Source organism: Hemitrygon akajei, chromosome 5, assembly GCF_048418815.1.
Source record: "Hemitrygon akajei chromosome 5, sHemAka1.3, whole genome shotgun sequence".
In the NCBI taxonomy this organism is placed as follows: Eukaryota; Metazoa; Chordata; class Chondrichthyes; order Myliobatiformes; family Dasyatidae; genus Hemitrygon; species Hemitrygon akajei.
In genome coordinates this window covers 190,326,221-190,347,607 of record NC_133128.1, presented here as the reverse complement: position 1 = coordinate 190,347,607, position 21,387 = coordinate 190,326,221, and the positions used below count along the sequence as shown (strand labels likewise).

The window sequence follows — 21,387 nt, the reverse complement described above, 5'->3', positions numbered from 1 at the left end:
CATGTGCAATAAGTTTTACTTTGGTTCAGCTATTTAAGTTTATCCTACGCTTCTCCATGAAAATCTGCTCATTCCCCCTCGATACTGGGCTACGAACAAATGTTGAAAACCTGTTGAAGATCTTTCTGAATCTCTCAACTTTGCTATTACTGGCTGGTTTTATGCAGCATCCTCTCATTATATACAAAAACTGTAACAAACTGTCAGGACTGCAGAAAAGGCTCTAATCCAGGGATTCCTAACCTGGGGTCGATGAACCCCTAAGTTAATGGCAAGTCTGCATGGCAGAAAAAAGGTTAGAAACTCCTGCTCTTGCCTCTACCATCACTGCAGGACTCATATGTGTCCATGACAGAGAAGTGAGCAAAAGAATCATTGCAGACACTACCCACCTAGCAAATAGTCTTTTCCAAAAGCTCACTTTTGGAAAGCGCTATAGCATTATTAAAACAAAAACTTAATGCCACCTTATAAGTTTCTTCCCCCAAGTTCAAGACACTCACAAAATGCTGGAGTAACTCAGCGGGCCAGGCAGCATCTACGGAAATGAGCGAGCAGTTCACATTTCGGGCCATATATGCTACCTGGCTTGCAGAGTTTCTCCGGAATTTTGTGTGTGTTGCTTTGGATTTCCAGCATCTGCTGATATTCTTGTGTTTGTAGTTAATCTGATTCACCATTCTAGAGAGCCCCCCCCCCCCCCCCCCACTCTATTAGCCTCAGTCACTGCACCGTGACCACTTGAAGCCACTTCTTATGCTGTTTACATTATGAAGAGATACAGGGAGAAGGCAGGAGATTGGAGCTGAGGGGGAAAATGGATGAGCCATGATGAAATGGCACAGCAAACTCAATAGGCCAAATAGGCTAATTCTGCTCGTGTCTTATGGTCTTAAATGCATGCTGCTATTTGTGTACTTTTTAATTCCATATCAGTACTTTAACTTTTTATATAATACTTTATTCTTAATATTTGAATTTTGTTGCACCACAGCAAATTACTAATACATCTACATAAATGGTGAATAAAGTTGATCTTTACAAAAGTGTACATAACAACTGCTCAACTGGTAAAGATAGTGAAATAATACAAATAAACCAGACAAATAAAAATGCATGTTTTCACAAATAATATTTAAACAGGAAAGAAAAAAGTTCTTTTATGTGTACAATCCTCTCAACACATTCATAGAATGTCATATTTCTGGTTATTTAATCATTTTTATTATTGTCACCAGTTCATTACAGGATTCTTTTTGAAAGTTTCATAATCTTCTTTCTTAAAAAAAGCCATTTCAGTTTCTTGAGCTGCAAAACAAAAAATAAAAATAAAATGCTGTACAAACCACTTCCATTCAAAATAAAACCATTCAGAAGTCATTTCGTGACTTTAACAGGAGGAACATGGCAGATGTTCCACACCAGACTTGCAGGTATCTTGAATCTGGTTTTAAAACATCTGTCAATGAATGATTTTTCATCAAAATCCTAGTTGAAAGATTATTCAACTAAAGTAGGGTTTCCCAACCTGGGTTCACTGATCCCTCGGTTAATGCTAGGGGTCCATGGCATAGAAAAGGTTGGGAATCCCTGCACTAATGTGTTACCAGTTCCTCCCCGCACAGCTGCTGCCTGATCACAACTTCTAAGATGCTTTTATTTCAGATTTCCAATCTTAAAACACAAGAAAGTTTGCAGATGCTGGAAATCCAGAGCATTACAAACAAAATGCTGGAGGAACTCAGCAGATCAGGCATCATCTATGGAAATTATAATAAACAGTCGATGTTTCAGGCTGAGAAACTTCTTCAGGACTAAGGGGGAAGATGGGTGGGCAGAAGGATACTAGGTGGAAAGTGATAGGTGAAGCCAGGTGGGAAAGGTCAAGGGCTAAAGAAAAAATAATCTGAGAGGAGAGTGAGCCAGTGTTTTGCTCTCTTAGGCAGTCCCTTGGGAGTAATGTAGTCTTGCCTCCAGACTAGTACAGAGGAAGAACAACCCCCATATGAAAAAACCCAAGTGGTGTATAAGAGTACCCCACATTATTAAAGGATCTTGGTCAAGTAACATGGATGTCCAAGATAACAAAGATCAGGCATGAATGCACAGGCATCAACGCTCACGTCAATGGATTCTAAACACATCTTAATTGTCTTTGAGCACCCAGATACATGATCCTGCCCACATTTTTGCTCAGACCCCTACCTTGCTACCCTGCAAGTGTCCAGCTCCTTCTCTGGCTCCCAACCCCTTCCCACTCCACTGTGGATGCAGGAAAACAGTGAATGCAGAATATAGATTACCAGAAGATATTTGATAAGGATTGGCATCAAAGGTTATTGAAGAAAAATCAATCTCACTGTGTAGAAAGTTATGCTGATGTGAGCAGAAGACTGGTTCACAGTAAACAGCAGGCAGAAGTGGGTCTTTTCCTGGTTGGAAACATGTAATGTGTGGCAAGTTACACAAGTAACAGCACAGGGGCATCAATGAAATCAAAGAAGATACAAAGCATACTGCTAAATTTGTAGATAGCATAAAGTGTAGGTATGCAAGTTGTGAAGAGGTCACAAGGACACTACAAAGACAATGTACTGAATGGTGGAATACATGAGAAGTTATAAAATTGTTCATTTCTGCAAGAAAGAAAATGTTATCTAAATAGTAGAGGCTGCAGTCCTGTGAAGTAGACAAAAAGGAATGGACTGCTGAAGAATTTATAGATCCGGCAACGCAGGAAAGCTATTACTTACCCATAAGGGGAATTCAATGCAAAGATGGAGAAGTGGTGCATTAGTTGTCAAGATCACACTGGAGAGCTGTACACTATTGGCCTTTCTTAAGGAAACAGCTCAGGGAAGGTTTATGTGACTGATACCCAAAATGGGTAGGTTGCCTTGTGAAAGAAAGGTTGGACAGGCTGAGCTTATAATCCACCAGAGTTAAGGACACAAGGTATCTGAAGGGCTTGTCGAGCTGCATGCAGAGAGGATGTCTTGTCTTGTGGGAACTATGGGTTGAGTGTTTACAAATAAGATGGGGGAAAAGATATCAAAAAACATGCAAATGGTGGAAATCTAAAATAAAATCAGAAAATATTCAGCAATTCAAGTCAGAACTGTAGGAAGAGAAATAGAACTAATGTTTCAGATCCAAAACATGTGGTAGAGGTTTGTCCATTTAAGACAGACTCGTCAATTTTCTTTGAAGGAATCAGTGTTTGGAAAGTCCTTTCACAAGGGTCAGAGGGCGGCACAGTAGCATAGTGGTTGGCACAATGCTTTACAGTACCGGCGACCAGGGTTCAATTCCCACCGCTGCCTGTGAGGAGCTTGTATGTTCTCCCCGTGCCACGTTGGTTTCCTCCGGGTGATCTGGTTTCCTCCCACAATCCAAAGACGTATCAGTTGGTAGGTTAGTTGGTCATTGTAAATTGCCTCATGATTAGGCGAGGGTTAAATCTGGTGTTACTGGATGGCACTGCCCCAATGGCTGCAAGAGGCGTTTCTGTGCTGCATCTCAATCAATCAATAAATAAATAAAGGTAGATTCTTTTTTAAATTTGGAAAAAAAAAATTGTAAAAAAACATGAATGACTTAGTGGATGAGTGAGCAAGTAAGGTTGGGTTTTAAAATTGTAATTTAGAAGAATGAGAGATGAATAAAATGTGAGGGGCATAAAGAGTGTGAATGCAGTCTTTTTACTCCAGGGTTGGGGAAATCAGGAACAAGTGGGTCTATTAAGAGGGGAGAGATTTAATAGGAATTAAAAGGGAATTCTTCCACCCAGAAAGTGGACCACTTTTACAATGAACTGCCAGTGCAAGTGGTAGTGGCAGGTACAACACTTAAAAAAACTGGACTGCGTTGAGCACCAGAGGTGTATCTTAAATTGTTTGACAGGAGACAGAAAAATAGAGAATTGATTTTAAAACCAAGATATGGTTGAATCTTATGTAAACAAAAATTATTATGAATATTTACAAATCTGCATGGAGGCCGGTGACCAGTGGTGTGCCCCAAGGATCTGTTCTGGGACTCCTACTCTGTGATCTTTATAAATGACCTGGATGAGGAAGTGGAGGGATGGGTTAGTAAGTTTGCTGATGACACAAAGGTTGGAGGTGTTGTGGATAGTGTGGAGGGCTGTCAGAGGTTACAGCAGGACATTGATGGGATGCAAAACTGGGCTGAGAAGTGGCAGATGGAGTTCAACGCAGGTAAGTGTGAAGTGGTTCATTTTGGTAGGTCAAATATGATGGCAGAATATAGAATTAATGGTAAGACTCTCGGCAGTGTGGAAGATCAGAGGGATCTTGGGGTCAGAGTCCATAGGACACTCAAAGCTGCTACGCTGGTTGACTCTGTGCTTAAGAAGGCATATGGTGCATTGGCCTTCATCAATTGTGGGATTAAGTTTAAGAGCCGAGAGGTAATGTTGCAGCTATATAGGACCCTGGTCAGACCCCACTTGGAGTACTGTGCTCAATTCTGGTCGCCTCACTACAGGAAGGACATGGAAACCAGAGAAAGTGTGCAGAGGAGATTTACAAGGATGTTGCCTGGATTGGGGAGCATGCCTTATGAGAATAGGTTGAATGAACCCGGACTTTTCTCCTTGGGAGCAATGAAGGATGAGAGGTGACCTGATAGAGGTGTACAAGATGATGAGAGTCATTGATCGTGTGGATAGTCAGAGGCTTTTCCCCAGGGCTGAAATGGCTAGCACAACAGGGCATAATTTTAAGGTGCTTGGAAGTAGGTACAGAGGAGATGTAAGGGCTAACTTTTTTTTAAAAAAAATGCAGAGAGTGGTGAGTGTGGAATGGGCTGCCGGCGGCGTTGGAGGCAGAAACGATAGGGTCTTTTAAGAGACTCCTGGATGGCTGCATGGAGCTTAGAAAAATAGAGGGCTATGGGTAAAGCCTAGGTAGTTCTAAGGTAAGGACATGTTCAGCACAGCTTTGTCTGCCAAAGGGCCTGTATTGTGCTGTATGTTTTCTATGTTTCTATATATACAGATGCTTTAAAAATGGTAATAGTAGATTAGTGATAGGATTCACAGTGCCTAATTTTATGTTAGTAAGCAGGTGAGGATGCATGATGATTTCTCAGTGTGGACAGGTGAAATGACAGCTGGATTATTAGCTTTGCAGTAGGTGGAGGAAGTGAGACCGATGAGAGTTGTAATATAGTCTGATTCAAGCACAACACTCAGGAGTCTAAAAGACTTACATTCAGAGGCAAGACAAAACATTATGTGAGATAATACAAATCTTATTTAAACTGAAAACAATGGGATTCTGTCTATGTTTTATGTGGATTCCAGCACATGTTGGTATTTGAGTGAATGGGCAAGTGGATAAATTAGCAAAGGAGGAAACTAGATGACAAGTGGATATTCGAATAAATTACAGTAAAGGAGAAATGAAAAACATCATTAAGTGAAATCAAAAAATGTGAAGAAAACAATGGGATGAAGGGAGAACAGGAAGACATCTTTATCATATCCAGAAAGAAGTGGGATGATCAAGGAATGCAGTAAAGAGCAGGAGGGAGGAGGAGATAATATCGGGATTGAAGTTTGGGCACTCAGGGTTAAATAATATTGTTTTTAATGAAGACACAAAATAGGAGGTGTGAGTATTGTAATCAGCAAGAAAGTGTTCAGCATAGACTGGCGAGGTGTCCAAGATATAATCAAGAGAGGGGATGGCTGGTTTTAGAGTTATCACAGAATAAAATACAAATTAACATTAACAATATTTTCAGAAAAGGATCACAGAACTATTGCTTTAAATATATAGTACAGTTCCTTAATATTGCACATCTTTTTTTAAAATAGAATTTGGTACAATATATAGGATTTAGATATCCTGACCCACACTGCAGTTTTGAAGGTGGCAGTAATGCACCTTAGAGCTGTTTGTCAACCTCAGGAGGAAGAGGATTGGACAGATGCATGAACAGGAAAGATTTTTGGAATATAGGGCAAACACGGTCAAAGGGCACTAGCTCAGATGGGCATCTTGCTCAGCATGTACTAGTTGGGGTGATGAGCCCATTTCTGTTTGGAATTGACAGGTTACTGTAGGCAGACTGCAATGCAAAGCCAAAGTTACAATCAGGTCAGTTATAATTGTATTAAATGGTAGAAGAGCATTGTGATATTTATTTTTTCCCTATTCTATATGTTATAGGTATATGGACAGGAAAGGAATGGAGGGTTAAGTGCCTAAGTGCAGGTAGGTGGGACTAGGTGAGAGAAAGCGTTCGGCACGGACTAGAAGGGCCGAGATGGCCTGTTTCCGTGCTGTAATTGTTAGATGTACTTAGTGGTTCCACCTTTGGCTCAGTTAGATTATCACAATTTGTAGTTCTGGATATTTTATGGAAAACATTTTTTAAAAATGTTGAATCCCCATAACTGAGACTGCAAATCATGCTGCTCCAGCATAATCAGGCCCAACATATTCCTATATAGCTTTGCCCAAATAACACAATTTGTAAACAAAAAGAAATGTTGGTAAACAATTTTCTTCACTGTTCTCAATGCCTACTTTTTAAATCTCACTATATGGTCCAGATGAGATTTTACAGGTTGAGTACCCCTTATCCAAAATACTTGAGGTCAGAAGTGTTTCAGACTTTAGAATATACTGTATAATGAGATAGCTTGTGATCACCATCATTTCCATCTCTGAATTTATGTGCTCCTGGTAAGCAGTCTTTGTCTTATATCTGTTCATGACACACATGTACTTAACAGTAAAAATTATAACATACCATCAACATAATGAAAATATAGAGTGCGCAGGGCAACAATAGCAGCACAGCAGCATCAGGAGAAAACCTGAATCAGTTGTTGAACAACGGCAGGCTTTCAGTCTCCATCTACAATGCCGTGTTTTGAAAAAACATAGGTTAGAGTATACCATCGATATTTTACTTTATTAATTTCCATGGATGCTGCCTGATCTGCTGAATTCCTCCAGCATTTCGTGTGTGTCATTAGATTTCCAGCATCTGCAGAATTTCTTATATCAATGAATTTATCTGCTGCTTCATGATAAGCAAACACTATCTTTAAAATCTTAAAAATGTTATACTATGCCTTTTCTTAAATGTCTGCAGCCAGCCTGCTGAATGTTCACAATTACCTTAAATTTTCAGTTTGCCGTGATAGATCTTTGCTTGTTTCATGATCAGCATACTGTTAAGCTGCACATGATTACTCCAAATCTGATGAATCCACTCTTTCAAATGCATTTGAGATCTTCACTTTTTGCTTTATGCTGTTGTTTTTCTATTTTTCATTAACTTCCACTCATTACATGCCTGAGGTCCTATCCCAAGAACTGCGTGATGCACAGACACCTGTGCATATCGCCTGGGAACCTTCCCACGCCTTGTGGAATTTTCCATTTGTAACATCACTCATGGTTCCAAAAATAAAGAAATAAATAAATTTGGATTTCCAAGGTTTTGGGAATTTCAGATGAGGGGTACTCATCAGCTGTAGTTTCCTTTGAAATTGTAGGTGCATGTACTATGCAATGGATTCGACATGTGATTCCAATGGGACATCAAGTCAGGTCCGACTGCCATTGGTCAACTGTACTATGAGATGACTATGAGAAGGCCAACTGCCCTTCAGTCAACGCCGCTTAACCGTTAATCATCACCTCCAAAAGTACAAACCAATGAAAAAAAATTTTGCAAGCACTTACCCACTCCTGCTTCTTTTAGTGTGCTTAATTCCTTTAATACAAGTTGATCATCATTATCCAAACTTACAACAAGGTCATTTGTCTGTAAAAGAATGAAATGCACTGTACTATGGTTAATCTGCATTAAAGTGGAATATTTTGGGAGTCCCAGTATTTAATTACGTGCTTTGCATCACTATCATCTTGGGAAACAAAATTTGTTTCCTTCCTCTCCCCCTAGTTCCCTTGCAATAGATGCTACTCAACACATTGACTTCCTTCAGCATATTGTTGGCTGTGCATTATATTCTTTTCCTATTTCAAAAACCTGGTAAAGTTATTTTTCTTTGGAAAAATGGACCATTAGATTTGACTCACTACACGAGTATTAACCTTCTAATCCAAATATACCAAAACAACATTTGCTTCTATACAAGTAGTTTCCTTGATTACACCAATGTCATCAAGAGAATGGTCCAGTCTAAACATGCAAAAATGTGACCTTAAAAACAAATCACCAATATATTTTGAAATTAAGTACCTTCATAATTAGAGTTTTGAATGTAACATTGTATCTTAATTCTCACAAGATTAATACTTAAAAAGTTAGAAGTTGGCTTTGGAGATAAGCAGATTCTCAGCTCTAGGTCAATCTCATTGTTACAATATTTATCAAGGATACAGCTAACATTCAATAATATAAATCATAATCCTCTTAGCACTCTTGAAATAGGCAGTCAACAAAAAATGGTTTCGGTCAATGTCAAAACTTTCCTGTAGTTAATTCAATTAAAACTAAATAAATGCTACACAACCCAAGAATAATAATAAACACTACGCCTCACTTGACAACACAATGCATATGATCATTCAAATGGGGTAGTGAGGGGGAGGAGATAATGAATACCACTATCCATTCATCTTGTTTTATTTAAAAAGTTTTTGTTCTCTGCTTATGATGTACTAAACAATATAGTCTTATTAGTGCACTGCAATGTTATCAAAAGATTGAATGCAGAAAAAATTCTAAAGTTTTCAAAATTTAAACATACCTTTGCCCCATGTGCTTGGTGAATAATCTTTAATGTATCTAAAGAAGATAAAAATAAGTCATATAAAACCATAATTTTGTTTGCAAATTACATCTGTTTCTATTTTCTCACCATTTCTGATGGTCCCAATTTTTCACTATTTAATTCCATAACCAGTATTAGAACATCAATCCTTTCAGCCACAAATTGCCTGTTTTTCTCCTCATGCATAGGAGAAACAAGCAGAAAATAGGAAGAAGGGGCACTCAAACAATCACATTTCATGAAATACTTACATTAGCAGTTCAAAGTTTTAAAAAGATGCAACTGAGACCACCTTAAAATGTCCTTTTAAAAAGCCATTTCATTTTTCATAACTGATTATGCTCCCAAGTTCTTCGGAAAGAAGTCCAAGGACAAACCACTGTAGAAAAAACCTGATACTGTACAACCTCTCTCATGTTTAAAACCAGAAAGAAGGCTGTCAAGATGGAGAATGGTGGAGAGGCAAGCTAATATAGCACTCATTGTTTCTCAAACTAGTGAGTGGGAAGATGCAGCTGTTAATCAAGAGCAACAATAAGGGTGTTTATGATGACAATTCTTTCATAGTTGGGAAGATAAAATGAGTAGCTTTACACCAGAGAAAAATAGTGAGCCACACAAGGCCAGGAACATGACATATTTCATAGGAAATTGATATTCAAAATATTACTATACTTTATTTCAGAAAACTATCAGTTACAAATGACATATTTAGTTATGTGCATCCTATGTGGCCGATTAAGGAGCATGATCAGCTATTCAGCTTTATGGAAAAAAAACAAACTTCATAAGACAACAAAATCTGTAGATACATCCAGTTTAAGATGGTGCTACTGAAGTCGAGGGACTACTTATTGTCGGCTCCAAAAGCAAGAAATACAACTAAATACTTTACTAATAACATTTTATGTAAAAGATTATGGTAAACAATCACCACGAATGAGTAGAATGAAATATATACATACATTGATAAATATACTTTGAACCTGAACTTTAAAATCCAAAGCCAACACACACAAACTTCATAAGAACTACTGAGTGACTTCAATTATAATATAACATACCATAAGTATACTTCTTAAAAGGTGGCGGGAGTCCAGGCTTTGAGGGTATATCTACAGAAAGCAAAAACAAAGCATTTTAAGCAGTGTTAGAGACTACTAAAAAGAAAAGTGACAGCAAGCAATAGCAACCATTCAGAAGTTATCTCAAAAGTGCCACAACCGTAATTTGGTATGAGTGAAGTTAACAGAGAAGAGGATTCACAATCTGTGATCCATGGACCCCTCAATTAATGGTAGGCTTCCATGGAATAAAAACAGTTGGGAACCCCTGCATACTTAAGTACAAAGGATTTCAAAGCTTTGCAATAAATCATCAGGAAAGGGCACTATCTAACAACCATTACAAAGACATAGTTGCATGGAAAATCCAGGCTACTTTTAGGCAAAACGGAAAAGGAAGTAGGATAATCTTAATATGAACAAAATGAAAGATCTAAAGAGGAAGGATCCACCCATTTTTTTTTTAAAAAAAGGACAGTATCAGTTAATGGTATTGGTCCATGGCATACAAAAGGCTGGGAACCCCTAGTTTAAGTAGAGCCTACAGCAAAAGACAGTGTAGCAACAACTCGAACAAACCAATACCGCTGCTAGAAACCAAGCACACGGAGTTATCCCGTATGACACCTCCTCCAATCAATCCAATAATATATTCAAAAAGTTGAAAAAATGTATTTGATCCTTTATGAGCAACTTGCAAAACCTACAATCTCAAAGTGATGCAACTTAGGAAACTAAAACCAGCAATATTAAACATACCTAAGCAAAGTTAAGTAGAGTTAAGTGATTTCAAATGTAATTAAGCAGCCAGCAAAAAGATATGACTCCCGATGGGCCCCAGCGCTAAACATTCCAGAACTCAGCATGCTTATGCAATGAAACCCTTTGCTTTTACCATGCCCCCACACGTGAGTAACTACTATAATAAACATGCAACAAAGAATACAATGCAACTGGAATATAGATGCATGGCCCCTACAGGCAGAAATAATTTGAAGATTGTATACAGGACCCCTAACAACAGCAATCATGCAGTACACAAGACAGATCAGAAAATTGAGAGCTGCAACTTGGGACACTAATCTACATACATTTTTACTGATATCTTCTATGTGCGAGGATGAGGCCTCAAGCCACAGTGTCACCTATTTACAGCAGCCAGGAGCGAGGCGTCAGAGCCAGTGCACTCACTAGAGTCGATCTGCCCCCCCCCCCCCCCATATTTGTTCGGCAGAAGACAAGCTGTATTGTGGCTGGGGTCTGGACTATCATTTTTGTGTGGCTGTATCTTACTTAAATCTTTATGTGCTTGAAATCGTGTATGTGCTATGTGTGCATTGAGCTGTGCAACTGTGGCCCTGGAGTAACGCTGTCAGGTTTGGCTGTATTCATCTATGGGTGAATGACAATTAAACAAATTGAATTTAATACATACTGGTAAAACAGAATGAGCAGGAATAGTGTGGAGAAGTATACAAGAATTCCTTTTGTTAAATGATCAGTATATCAATAAACCAGTGAGGGAACAGATGCCTTTAGATAATGTATACAGGAAGTATTGATGGTCAGTCTGTTCAAGGCCTTTGGCAGCTTAATCATGCTAGGGTCTGAAATCAAAATAAAGCAAACAGTAATGTCACAAGGTTGGCTATGTAGATTGGGAAACTACCTTAACAGATTTAACAGCTTAAAAAAAAGCAAGGTTAACATTTAAAATAAGTAACTTATCCCTTTAAGATAAAATAAAACAGGAAAACTAGCCTAGGCATGACTATCAAGTTAACTAATGGTGTATTATGAAGGAAAAGCATATTAATAGAGACAGTAGTAAAGCCTGTGGTTTGGGAATATTTCACAATTCAGAAAGAGAGGAACAAAGAACAGTAAACAAAAAAAAATAGATGAGTAAGCCATACAATCCCTCTTATGTCCTCTGCCATGCAATAAGATCAAAGTGCCATTTTACTGCACTAACCTTCAGATCACTTGATTTGCTTCATACTAAAATATCCAATCATTCCCATCTTGACCAGACTCAGCAATTAAGCCTTCATGGCACTCTTAGGTGAAAATTCTAAAGATTTACTATCCTTTTTAAAAACTGAAAAAAAATTCTCATCTGTCATCAATGGCGGACCCTTTATTTTGAGACTGACGCCAACCCACGGAGGGAATAAAATCAACTCTGCAGCCAGGTCAAGCCCAAAATAATTTGTTTCAAAAAGCCAAATATGATAATGAATTAGCAAAATAAAACAAAAACATTCATACAAATATGAAAGGAAAAATTAGCTGAAGTTAGTAATGGACCCTTACAAAGACATGAGAAATAATATTTTGCATTAAGGAAATAGCAGAAAAACAATGCATCCATTTTCACAAACGATACTGAAAACTTACAGAGAAAGCAGTAAACCAAGTCTACAATACTAACGATCACAAAGTGAGCACTGGTTAAAGTTAATGAGACCCAAAGGCTGCACTGATCCTATCAGAAACAAGAGAAAATCTGCAGATGCTGGAAATTCAAGTAACACCTGCTGGAGGAACTCAGCAGGCCAGGCAGCATCTACGGAAGAAAGTACAGTCGACGTCTTGGCCCGAAATATCATCTATACATTTCCCCCCCCCCCCCCCCCCCATAGATGCTGCCTGGTCTGCTGAGTTCCTCCAGCATTTTGTGTGTTAGCTGCACGGATCCTAATGGGTTGCCATCAGGATCAATGCTGGAGGCCATGCTATTGCAAAGAGTATCATCATCATCAAACCTTGAACCTGATGATTCTGGATCCAAAGGTTTAAACTGACAGCTCTATAAATGGGCAGAACTTTAGTCACAGGACCCATCAGTGTTAACGTATAAAGGGATTTTTAGGGTCCAAGTCTATAGCTTCCTGAAAGTGTCTTCACAAGTTGATAGGGTGGTACAGAAGGTATATAGCATGCTTGCCTTTATTAGTCAAAGGATTGCATTCAAGATTCATGTTGTAACTACATAAAACTTAATCAGGTTTCATTTGGAGTATTGCATTCAGTTCTGGTCATCCCATTATAGGAAGTTATTTGGAAACTTTGGAGAGCATGCAGAGATAGAGGGTATGTGCTACAAGGCTGGACAAACTTTCTCTGAAGCAGAGGGGAGATCTGATAGCAGTTTAAGACTGAGCAACACTGACAGAGCAGACAGCTGGTTATCTTTTTCCTCCCGGGTCAAAATGTCCAATCTGCATAGCCCAATAACTATCATTTTTATCCTGAGAAAAAAAATTCACTGTTAAAAAACATGGCAACTGACCATGCAGTCACTAACTTTTAGTGCAAAAGCGCACAAGCTGTTAAGAGGTAACTAACCTTATTTTACTTTGTAGTTGGGTACAGAGATTTTAAATGAGACATCTTTCCTTAAAAAAGATTTGAATGTACATTGATAGTAGAATGCATATCATCTTAAAACTAAGAGCAATGCATAATTATAACAAAACACAGAACAGATATTTAGCTCACCATTCTGGAGAAAGGCAAGGAATTCCTTTACAGACTGGTTTACATTAACATCATGATAAACCACTGGCTTGAAATTGCGATATTCAAAGGAACGAACCAGACGAACAGTAACAGTTATTTTTTCAGAAGTCATTTTCAGAAGTCATTAACTTTAAACCTATAACTTGAAGGAAAAAAATCACTAATGATAAACCAAATTGTGTGCATAAAATCAATTCCACTTTTTAATGAGGTATTTGTGATTACATTGCAAATTAAAAATGTTACACTTTTACATGCAATCACTGTTTCTCTAAGCTACGCAGGTGTACTGCCATACAGTAACTGAAATGCTCCTGCTCACATAACCTTTGTTGCCTTGCAGCTAGAAAACAATTATGAAACAGGAAAGATTTTCTTTGTTGGACTGTATTCCATTATACTCTTCAATTAATAAATAAAATCAAAGGTGTGTGATTTTTCCATTTTCATTCTAAATATACATAGTATGCAAATCACAAAATAACATTTGAAGTGCCGCGCAGTTCTCAAGCTATGTAGAAATTTCTTGCTTAGTGCAATAGTTAGTCCATGTAGCCATTTAAAAAAGAGGGAATGTTGCATGCATTTTATACTTACAAAATATTTGAAAAAATGAAATAAGCATATTTTGAAATAATTAAAATTCCTCAAAAGAATTAGCCAGATTGAATTCAAAGAAGTACTTCATGTTAATTTAACTTAAAAAAACCTCATGAACAGAAAGCAAGAAGACTTGAAGGCTAATAATGACTCATCAAGGTCATAAAGGTGATGTGCAATACTAAAGACTGTTAGTAAAGATCTGAGAAGCTAAACAATAATCTGAGCCTCAAGTTCTAATGCATCCTCGATTTGAAGACATAGCAATGCAAGGCAGCGTAATTAAAACACTAATTACCAGAGAAATTGGGGAGATTTTTTATAAGTTACAAATATAGTCCATATGTTTTATACAAAGTTAGTTCAGTTCTCATTCTTGTCCATTGTTTAAAAGTGTAATGTACATAATGTTTAATGTCCTGTGTGTCAAGATCTCTGAGGGCCTCACCTGGTCCCAGCATATCGATGCAGCAAAAAGGGGGCAAGACAGTGACTATATTTCATTCAGAGTTTGAGGAGATTTGGTTTATCAGCTAAAAACTTCTGCAAGTGTACAGTGGTGAGCACTGCAACTGGCTGCATCACTGTCTGGTATCAGTGGGGGGGGGGGGGCGAGGGGCTATGCAACAAGATTAAAATAAGTTGCAGAAACTTGTAATATCAGTCAGCTCCATCATGGGCACTAGCCTCCATACTAGTAACCAAGACTTCTTCAGGGAGCAGTGTCCATCATTAAGGATCCCCAGCACCCAGGACATGCTCTCTTCACAATGGTACCATCAGGAATGAGGTACAAAAGCCTGAAGGCACACACTCAACGATTTAGTTTCTTCCATTGACAGTACTGTGGCAACAATTATAACAGTGCCTAAGAAAAATAATGTGAGCTGCCTTAATGACTATCGCCCAGTTGCACTCACATCTATAGTGATGAAATGCTTTAAGAAGTTGGCCATGACTAGACTGAACTCCTCTCAGCAAGGATCTGGACCCACTGCAATTTGCCTATTGCCACAATAGGTCAATGGCAGACACAATCTCAATGGCTCCCCACACGGCTTTAGACCACCTGGACAACACAAACACCTATGTCAGGATGCAGTTCATCAACTATAGCTCAGCATTTAATACCATCATTCCCACAATCCTGACTGAGAAGTTGCAGAACCTGGGCCTCTGTATCTCCCTCTGCAATTGGATCCTCGACTTATAACCATATAACAATCACAGCACGGAAACAGGCCATCTCGGCCCTCCTAGTCCGTGCCGAACTCTTAATCTCACCTAGTCCCACCTACCCGCACTCAGCCCATAACCCTCCACTCCTTTCCTGTCCATATACCTATCCAATTTTACCTTAAATGACACAACTGAACTGGACTCTACTACTTCTACAGGAAGCTCATTCCACACAGCTATCACTCTCTGAGTAAAGAAATACCCCCTCATGTTTCCCTTAACCTTCTGCCCCCTAACTCTCAAATCATGTCCTCTCGTTTGAATCTCCCCTACTCTCAATGGAAACAGCCTATTCACGTCAACTCTATCTATCCCTCTCAAAATTTTAAATACCTCGATCAAATCCCCCCCTCAACCTTCTACGCTCCAATGAATAGAGACCTAACTTGTTCAACCTTTCTCTGTAACTTAAGTGCTGAAACCCAGGTAACATCCTAGTAAATCGTCTCTGCACTCTCTAATTTATTGATATCTTTCCTATAATTCGGTGACCAGAACTGTACACAATATTCCAAATTTGGCCTTACCAATGCCTTGTACAATTTTAACATTACATCCCAACTTCTGTACTCAATGCTCTGATTTATAAAGGCCAGCGTCCCAAAAGCCTTCTTCATCACCCTATCTACATGAGACTCCACCTTCAGGGAACTATGCACTGTTATTCCTAGATCTCTCTGTTCCACTGCATTCCTCAATGCCCTACCATTTACCCTGTATGTTCTATTTGGATTATTCCTGCCAAAATGTAGAACCTCACACTTCTCAGCATTAAACTCCATCTGCCAACGTTCAGCCCATTCTTCTAACCGGCATAAATCTCCCTGCAAGCTTTGAAAACCCACCTCATTATCCATAACACCTCCTACTTTAGTATCATCGGCATACTTCCTAATCCAATTTACCACCCCATCATCCAGATCATTTATTACATATTACAAACAACATTGGGCCCAAAACAGATCCCTGAGGCACCCCGCTAGTCACCGGCCTCCATCCCGATAAAACAATTATCCACCACTACTACTCTCTGGCATCTCCCATCTTGCCACTGTTGAATCCATTTTATTACTTCAGCATTAATACCTAACGACTGAACCTTCTTAACTAACTTTCCATGTGGAACTTTGTCAAAGGCCTTGCTGAAGTCCATATAGACTACATTCACTGCCTTACCCTCGTCAATATTCCTCATAACTTCTTCAAAAAATTCAATAAGGTTTGTCAAACATGACCTTCCACGCACAAATCCATGCTGGCTACTCCTAATCAGATCCTGTCTATCCAGATAATTATAAATACTATCTCTAAGAATACTTTCCATTAAATTACCCACCACTGATGTCAAACTGACAGGTCTATAATTGCTAGGCTTACTTCTAGAACCCTTTTTAAACAATGGAACCACATGAGCAATACGCCAATCCTCCGGCACAATCCCCGTTTCTAATGACATCTGAAAGATCTCCGTCAGAGCTCCTGCTATCTCTACACAAACTTCCCTCAAGGTCCTGGGGAATATCCTGTCAGGACCCAGAGATTTATCCACTTTTAAATTTCTTAAAAGCACCAGTACTTCCACCTCTTTAACTTCTGAAACAGAAGACCACAACCTGTGTGGATTGGTGATAACATACCCTCCTCACTGATGATCAACACTGGTGCAGCTCAGGGCTGTGTGCTTAGCTCACTGCTCTACTCTCAGGCATAGCTCAAATACCATCTATAAATTTGTTGACAATACAATCATTGTTAGTAGAATCTCAGGTGATGATGAGAGGGTGTACAGAAGTGAGATATGCCAACTAGTGGAGTGGTGCCGCAGCAAAGATGAAAGAGCTGATTGTGGACTTCAGGAAGGATAAGACGAAGGAACACATACCAATCCTTAGAGGGCTCAGATGTGGAGAGAGTGAGTAGTTTCAATGGGTGTCAAGATCTCTGAGGATCTAACCTGGTCCCAACATATGAATGTAGTTATAAAGAAGGCAAGACAGCAGCTATACTTTATGAGGCGTTTGAAGAGATTTGGCATGTCAACAAATACATTCAAAAACTTCTACAGATGTACCATGGAGAGCATTCTGACAAGCTGTGTACTGCACAGGACCGAAAGAAGCTGCAGAGGGTTGTAAATTCAGTCAGCTCCATCTTGGTTACTAGCCTACAAAATACCCAGGACATCTTCAAGGAGTGGTGTCTCAGAAAGGCAGCGTCCATTATTAAGGACCTCCAGCACCCAGGGCATGCCTTTTTCTCACTGTTATCATCAGATAAGAGGTACAGAAGCCTGAAGCACACACTCAGCGATTCAGGAACAGCTTCTTCCCATCTGCCATCCAATTCCTAAAACGTCTGAAACGTCAACTACTTTTTTTCCATAGATGTTGCCTGGCCTGCTGAGTTACTCCAGCATTTGGCGTGTGTTGCTTGGATTTCCAGCATCTGCAGATTTTCTCATTTGTAATTTGCTCACTCACTAAAACCTTTATTTCCCACTGTTTCCTGTACATCAATTGAATCCAAGTGATAAGTTTTTTTTAAACCTTCCCTGCCATTTATTGACTATTTTCATTTCTTCCACCACTTTCTCTTTCTATAAAATTCAATTGAGGTTTTCATTTTTAATATTTCAGTCTACTTTTTCTGCATTTTTGAAGTAACTTTCTCTAAATTTTGTAGTCGTCATGATTCTTAAAGCTTCTAATTTCCAGGCTTCCTACAATCAACATTACAAATCCATGTTGTTCACACACCCTTTGCTTCAGTTCTTTAATTACCTACTGAGGGATCCTTTACTCAGAGCGTTATTTCTCAATAGGAAATAATTGTCAATTGATCACATTGCTCAACTCTTAATTAACTTTTTCATGTAATTTTTTGAAACTTCAGCCACTTAGGCTTTCCAAACATGATGACTATGTTTCCAAAATAACGTTCTTGAACTCAATTCAAGAATATTTACTCCATAGAAAACAAATCCAGGAAAATGGCCACGGGATGTATTAAGAACATGTTCCAAGCTACTATAAATGCAACGCTTTGGTCTCTACCTACTCAGCATCCACCATATTCCACAGGAGATTCTGCAGATGCTGGAAACCCAGAGCAGCACACACAAACAGAATGCTGGAGGAAGTCACAGGCAATATCTATGGGAATGATAAACAGTCGACGTTTCGTGCTGAGACCCTTCATCGGGACACAGGCCTCACGGTTTATCCGACATTGCTGGAAACACATTTTCAATCATATCAAATGATCCATGTATCTGTGTGCCCGGGACCAAGCGGCACTTTCTCCGGCTGTCTGTCCCGAGATGGGCCTTCTGCGGCCCGCAGGCCCGCCCCTGGCCTCAGCAGAATAGCAAACGAACCGCTGACCCACCTGAGACTCCACACTACAAACTCTCCACCACACACGAGAGAAAACCTGCCGCCGCTCAGCCTTATTTTTAATGTTAGCCCGCCGCCAACGGCACTCTGCGCTTGCGCACTGCTCGCTTCTTTCAAATCCCGCGAGATTCCTCGTGACCGCGATCCTTCGGCCGCACGTCTAATCGCAGAGGAGAGCGGTCGGAAAGTACAGTAATAATGGGAATGAAATTTATCCTTAACGACGGGTTTTTACCCTGTAATTTTACTTACTTCATTTAATTCTCAGATATTGAAAGTATGTGTTTAAGTTCAGCTCCGGCGGTTCCAAGCAAAATCGAGACTGTCGTGTGCAGAATCCTAATTATTATCACTGACATATGGCATAAAGTTTGTTGTTTTCCAGGGGCAGTACAGTGCAAAGACGTAAAAACCTATTCATTACCGATGGAATGTCATAATGCGGTCTTTTGGCAATAATTGTTAAATCTACAACCAATAATAAATGGGATAGAGCTGGGTTATCTCAGATCAAAGCTCTTAAAATCATACCACATTCAGTCGTGAATTCTGGTGGATTATTGAACAGCCAACAGGAGGAGCAAGCTCCAAGAACAGCCCTCATTTCTACAATAGCTGGGTTTAGCATTTGTATTAAAAGAAAGGCCAAAGCAAATACAGTGCAAGCACATTCAGCTAGAATAGTTAATTCATTTCAAGTTCCTGCTGAGATGCTGGCCATCACAGAGATCACCGGTTACCACTAAATAAATTCACTCCATGTGATAGCAAGAAATGGTTGGGAGCACCAAATACAGCGAATACCATGGGAACATACAACACCAAGCTGGACATGAACTCCAGAATCATGGGCACTAGCCTCCGTGGTATATAGGACATCTTCAAGGAATGCTGCCTCAGAAAGGTGGCATCCATAATTAAGGACTCTCATCATGCCTTGTTCTCATTGCTGCTGTCAGGAAGGAGGTACAGGAGCCGAAAGGCACACAACAATTCAGGAACAGCAGGAACCTTCTGCCATCTGATTTCTGAATGGACATTGAACTCATGAACACTACCTTGCTACGTTTTTATTTCTAATTTTGCAGTACTTATTTAACTCATAGTTGTATATATCTTACTGTAATTCACATTTTTCTATTATATATTGCATTGTACTGCTGCAACAAGGACAACAAATTTCACAACATATGCCAGTGACATTAAACCTGATTCTGATTCCAAATTAGCTGTCCTTCTTATAAGCTATTTCAGTATGTTGCAACATAATGCTTTGATCTACCAAGTAGGTTTGCCTCATAAACAAAAAGCAGGACAAATCTAATCCAATCAATTACCGTCCAATCAGTCTTTAGTCAATCATTTGCAAGTGATGGATACTCTCATCAACAGAGCTATCAAATAGCATTTATTCTCACCAAATTGGATTTTGCCAGTTCCATTAGTCTTCAGACCTTATTACAGATATAATGCAAATGTGAACCAAATGTTTGAATTCCAGAGTGAGATAAAAATGACAGTCCTGACATCAAGGAAATACTTATTCAACAATGGCAACAAGGCACTATGGTGAAATTAATATCTATGTGCATCAAGGGAAAGCACTCCAGTGGTTGGAGGAAAATGGCTGTGGTTGTTAGAGGTCAAGAATGCCAGCTACAAAACATCACTGCAGCAGTTCAATTCTGCATAGACCTAGTTATGTACCTTAAGCTCCTCTATTATAATAATCTTACTTACTTACTGCCCATTATGCTGCAGGCATTTAGGGCAGCAATGAAGGTCCTTTATCTCTAGTGATATTCAGGGCTTCCTTCATGTCGGTAGCTTCCTCTCAGTTTTCACTACTGTCAGTCTTGCAGTCCCACCTGTAGACTCAGTAATGCCATCGATGTAGAAGGATTCATCATTGTTGCTTCCGTAAAAATTTTGTTTTACCAGTCAGGGTTGTTAGCCCTGAGCTGAACCCCAGAACCTGGAGAACTGGTGGACCACTCTTAGTCTGTCCTCTATCCTTTGACATCTTTGATACGTATGACCCTACTAACACCTACCAAGAGCCAAAGTATAAAGCCCTGACTCTAGCCAACATAGCTTTCTGGGTCATTGAGGCACACAAGCCCCCATACCACAAGGTTGTGGTTCTTGTGGAAGATTCTAATATCAGAAGTGAGATTGTGCAATATTCAGTTCCACTGGAAACTTCAGATAATGAAGCAGCCCGTGCTTGAGCAATAACAACATCAGGAATCAGCTTATAAACAGCAAACAATGTTACTGTCATTGAGATACCAAGCGATGATCATCTCCAACAATTGAGAGTCTAACCACTTACCCCTGACATCCAGCAAACACGAGGAAATCTGCAGATGCTGGAAATTCAAACAACAACACACACAAAATGCTGTTGGAACACAGCAGGCCAGGCAGCATCTATAGGGAGAAGCGCTGTCGACGTTTTGGGCCGAAACCCTTCGTCAGGACTAACCGAAAGGAAAGATAGTAAGAGATTTGAAATTAGTGGGGGGAGGGGGAAATGTGAAATGATAGGAGAAGACCGGAGGGGGTGGGATGAAGCTAAGAGCTGGAAAGGTGATTGGTGAAAGTGATACAGAGCTGGAGAAGGGAAAGGACCATGGGACGGGAGGCCTCAGGAGAAAGAAAGGGGGGGGGAGCACCAGAGGGAGATGGAGAACAGGCAAACAACTAAATATGTCAGGGATGGGGTAAGAAGGGGAGGAGGGGCATTAACGGAAGTTAGAGAAGTCAATGTTCATGC

At 39.5% G+C, this 21,387-nt stretch overlaps 1 protein-coding gene across 2 annotated transcripts; it reads right to left on the bottom strand.

Moving 5' to 3' along the window:
- Positions 1-1,117: 1,117 nt before the first annotated feature.
- Positions 1,118-18,732, bottom strand: c5h2orf76 (chromosome 5 C2orf76 homolog). 2 transcript variants are annotated; one of them, XM_073047573.1, is made up of 6 exons: positions 18,601-18,732; positions 13,354-13,510; positions 9,850-9,900; positions 8,762-8,799; positions 7,731-7,812; positions 1,118-1,308 (listed from the first exon to the last, which is right to left on the bottom strand). In XM_073047573.1, the coding sequence occupies exons 2-6, from the start codon at positions 13,484-13,486 to the stop codon at positions 1,232-1,234; spliced, it is 381 nt and encodes a 126-aa protein (XP_072903674.1). In that variant the 5' UTR covers positions 13,487-13,510; positions 18,601-18,732; the 3' UTR covers positions 1,118-1,231. The 2 variants fall into 2 exon arrangements, with proteins under 2 accessions (XP_072903674.1, XP_072903675.1); XM_073047574.1 differs by having other exon boundaries at positions 13,354-13,516; positions 18,601-18,717.
- Positions 18,733-21,387: the final 2,655 nt, after the last annotated feature.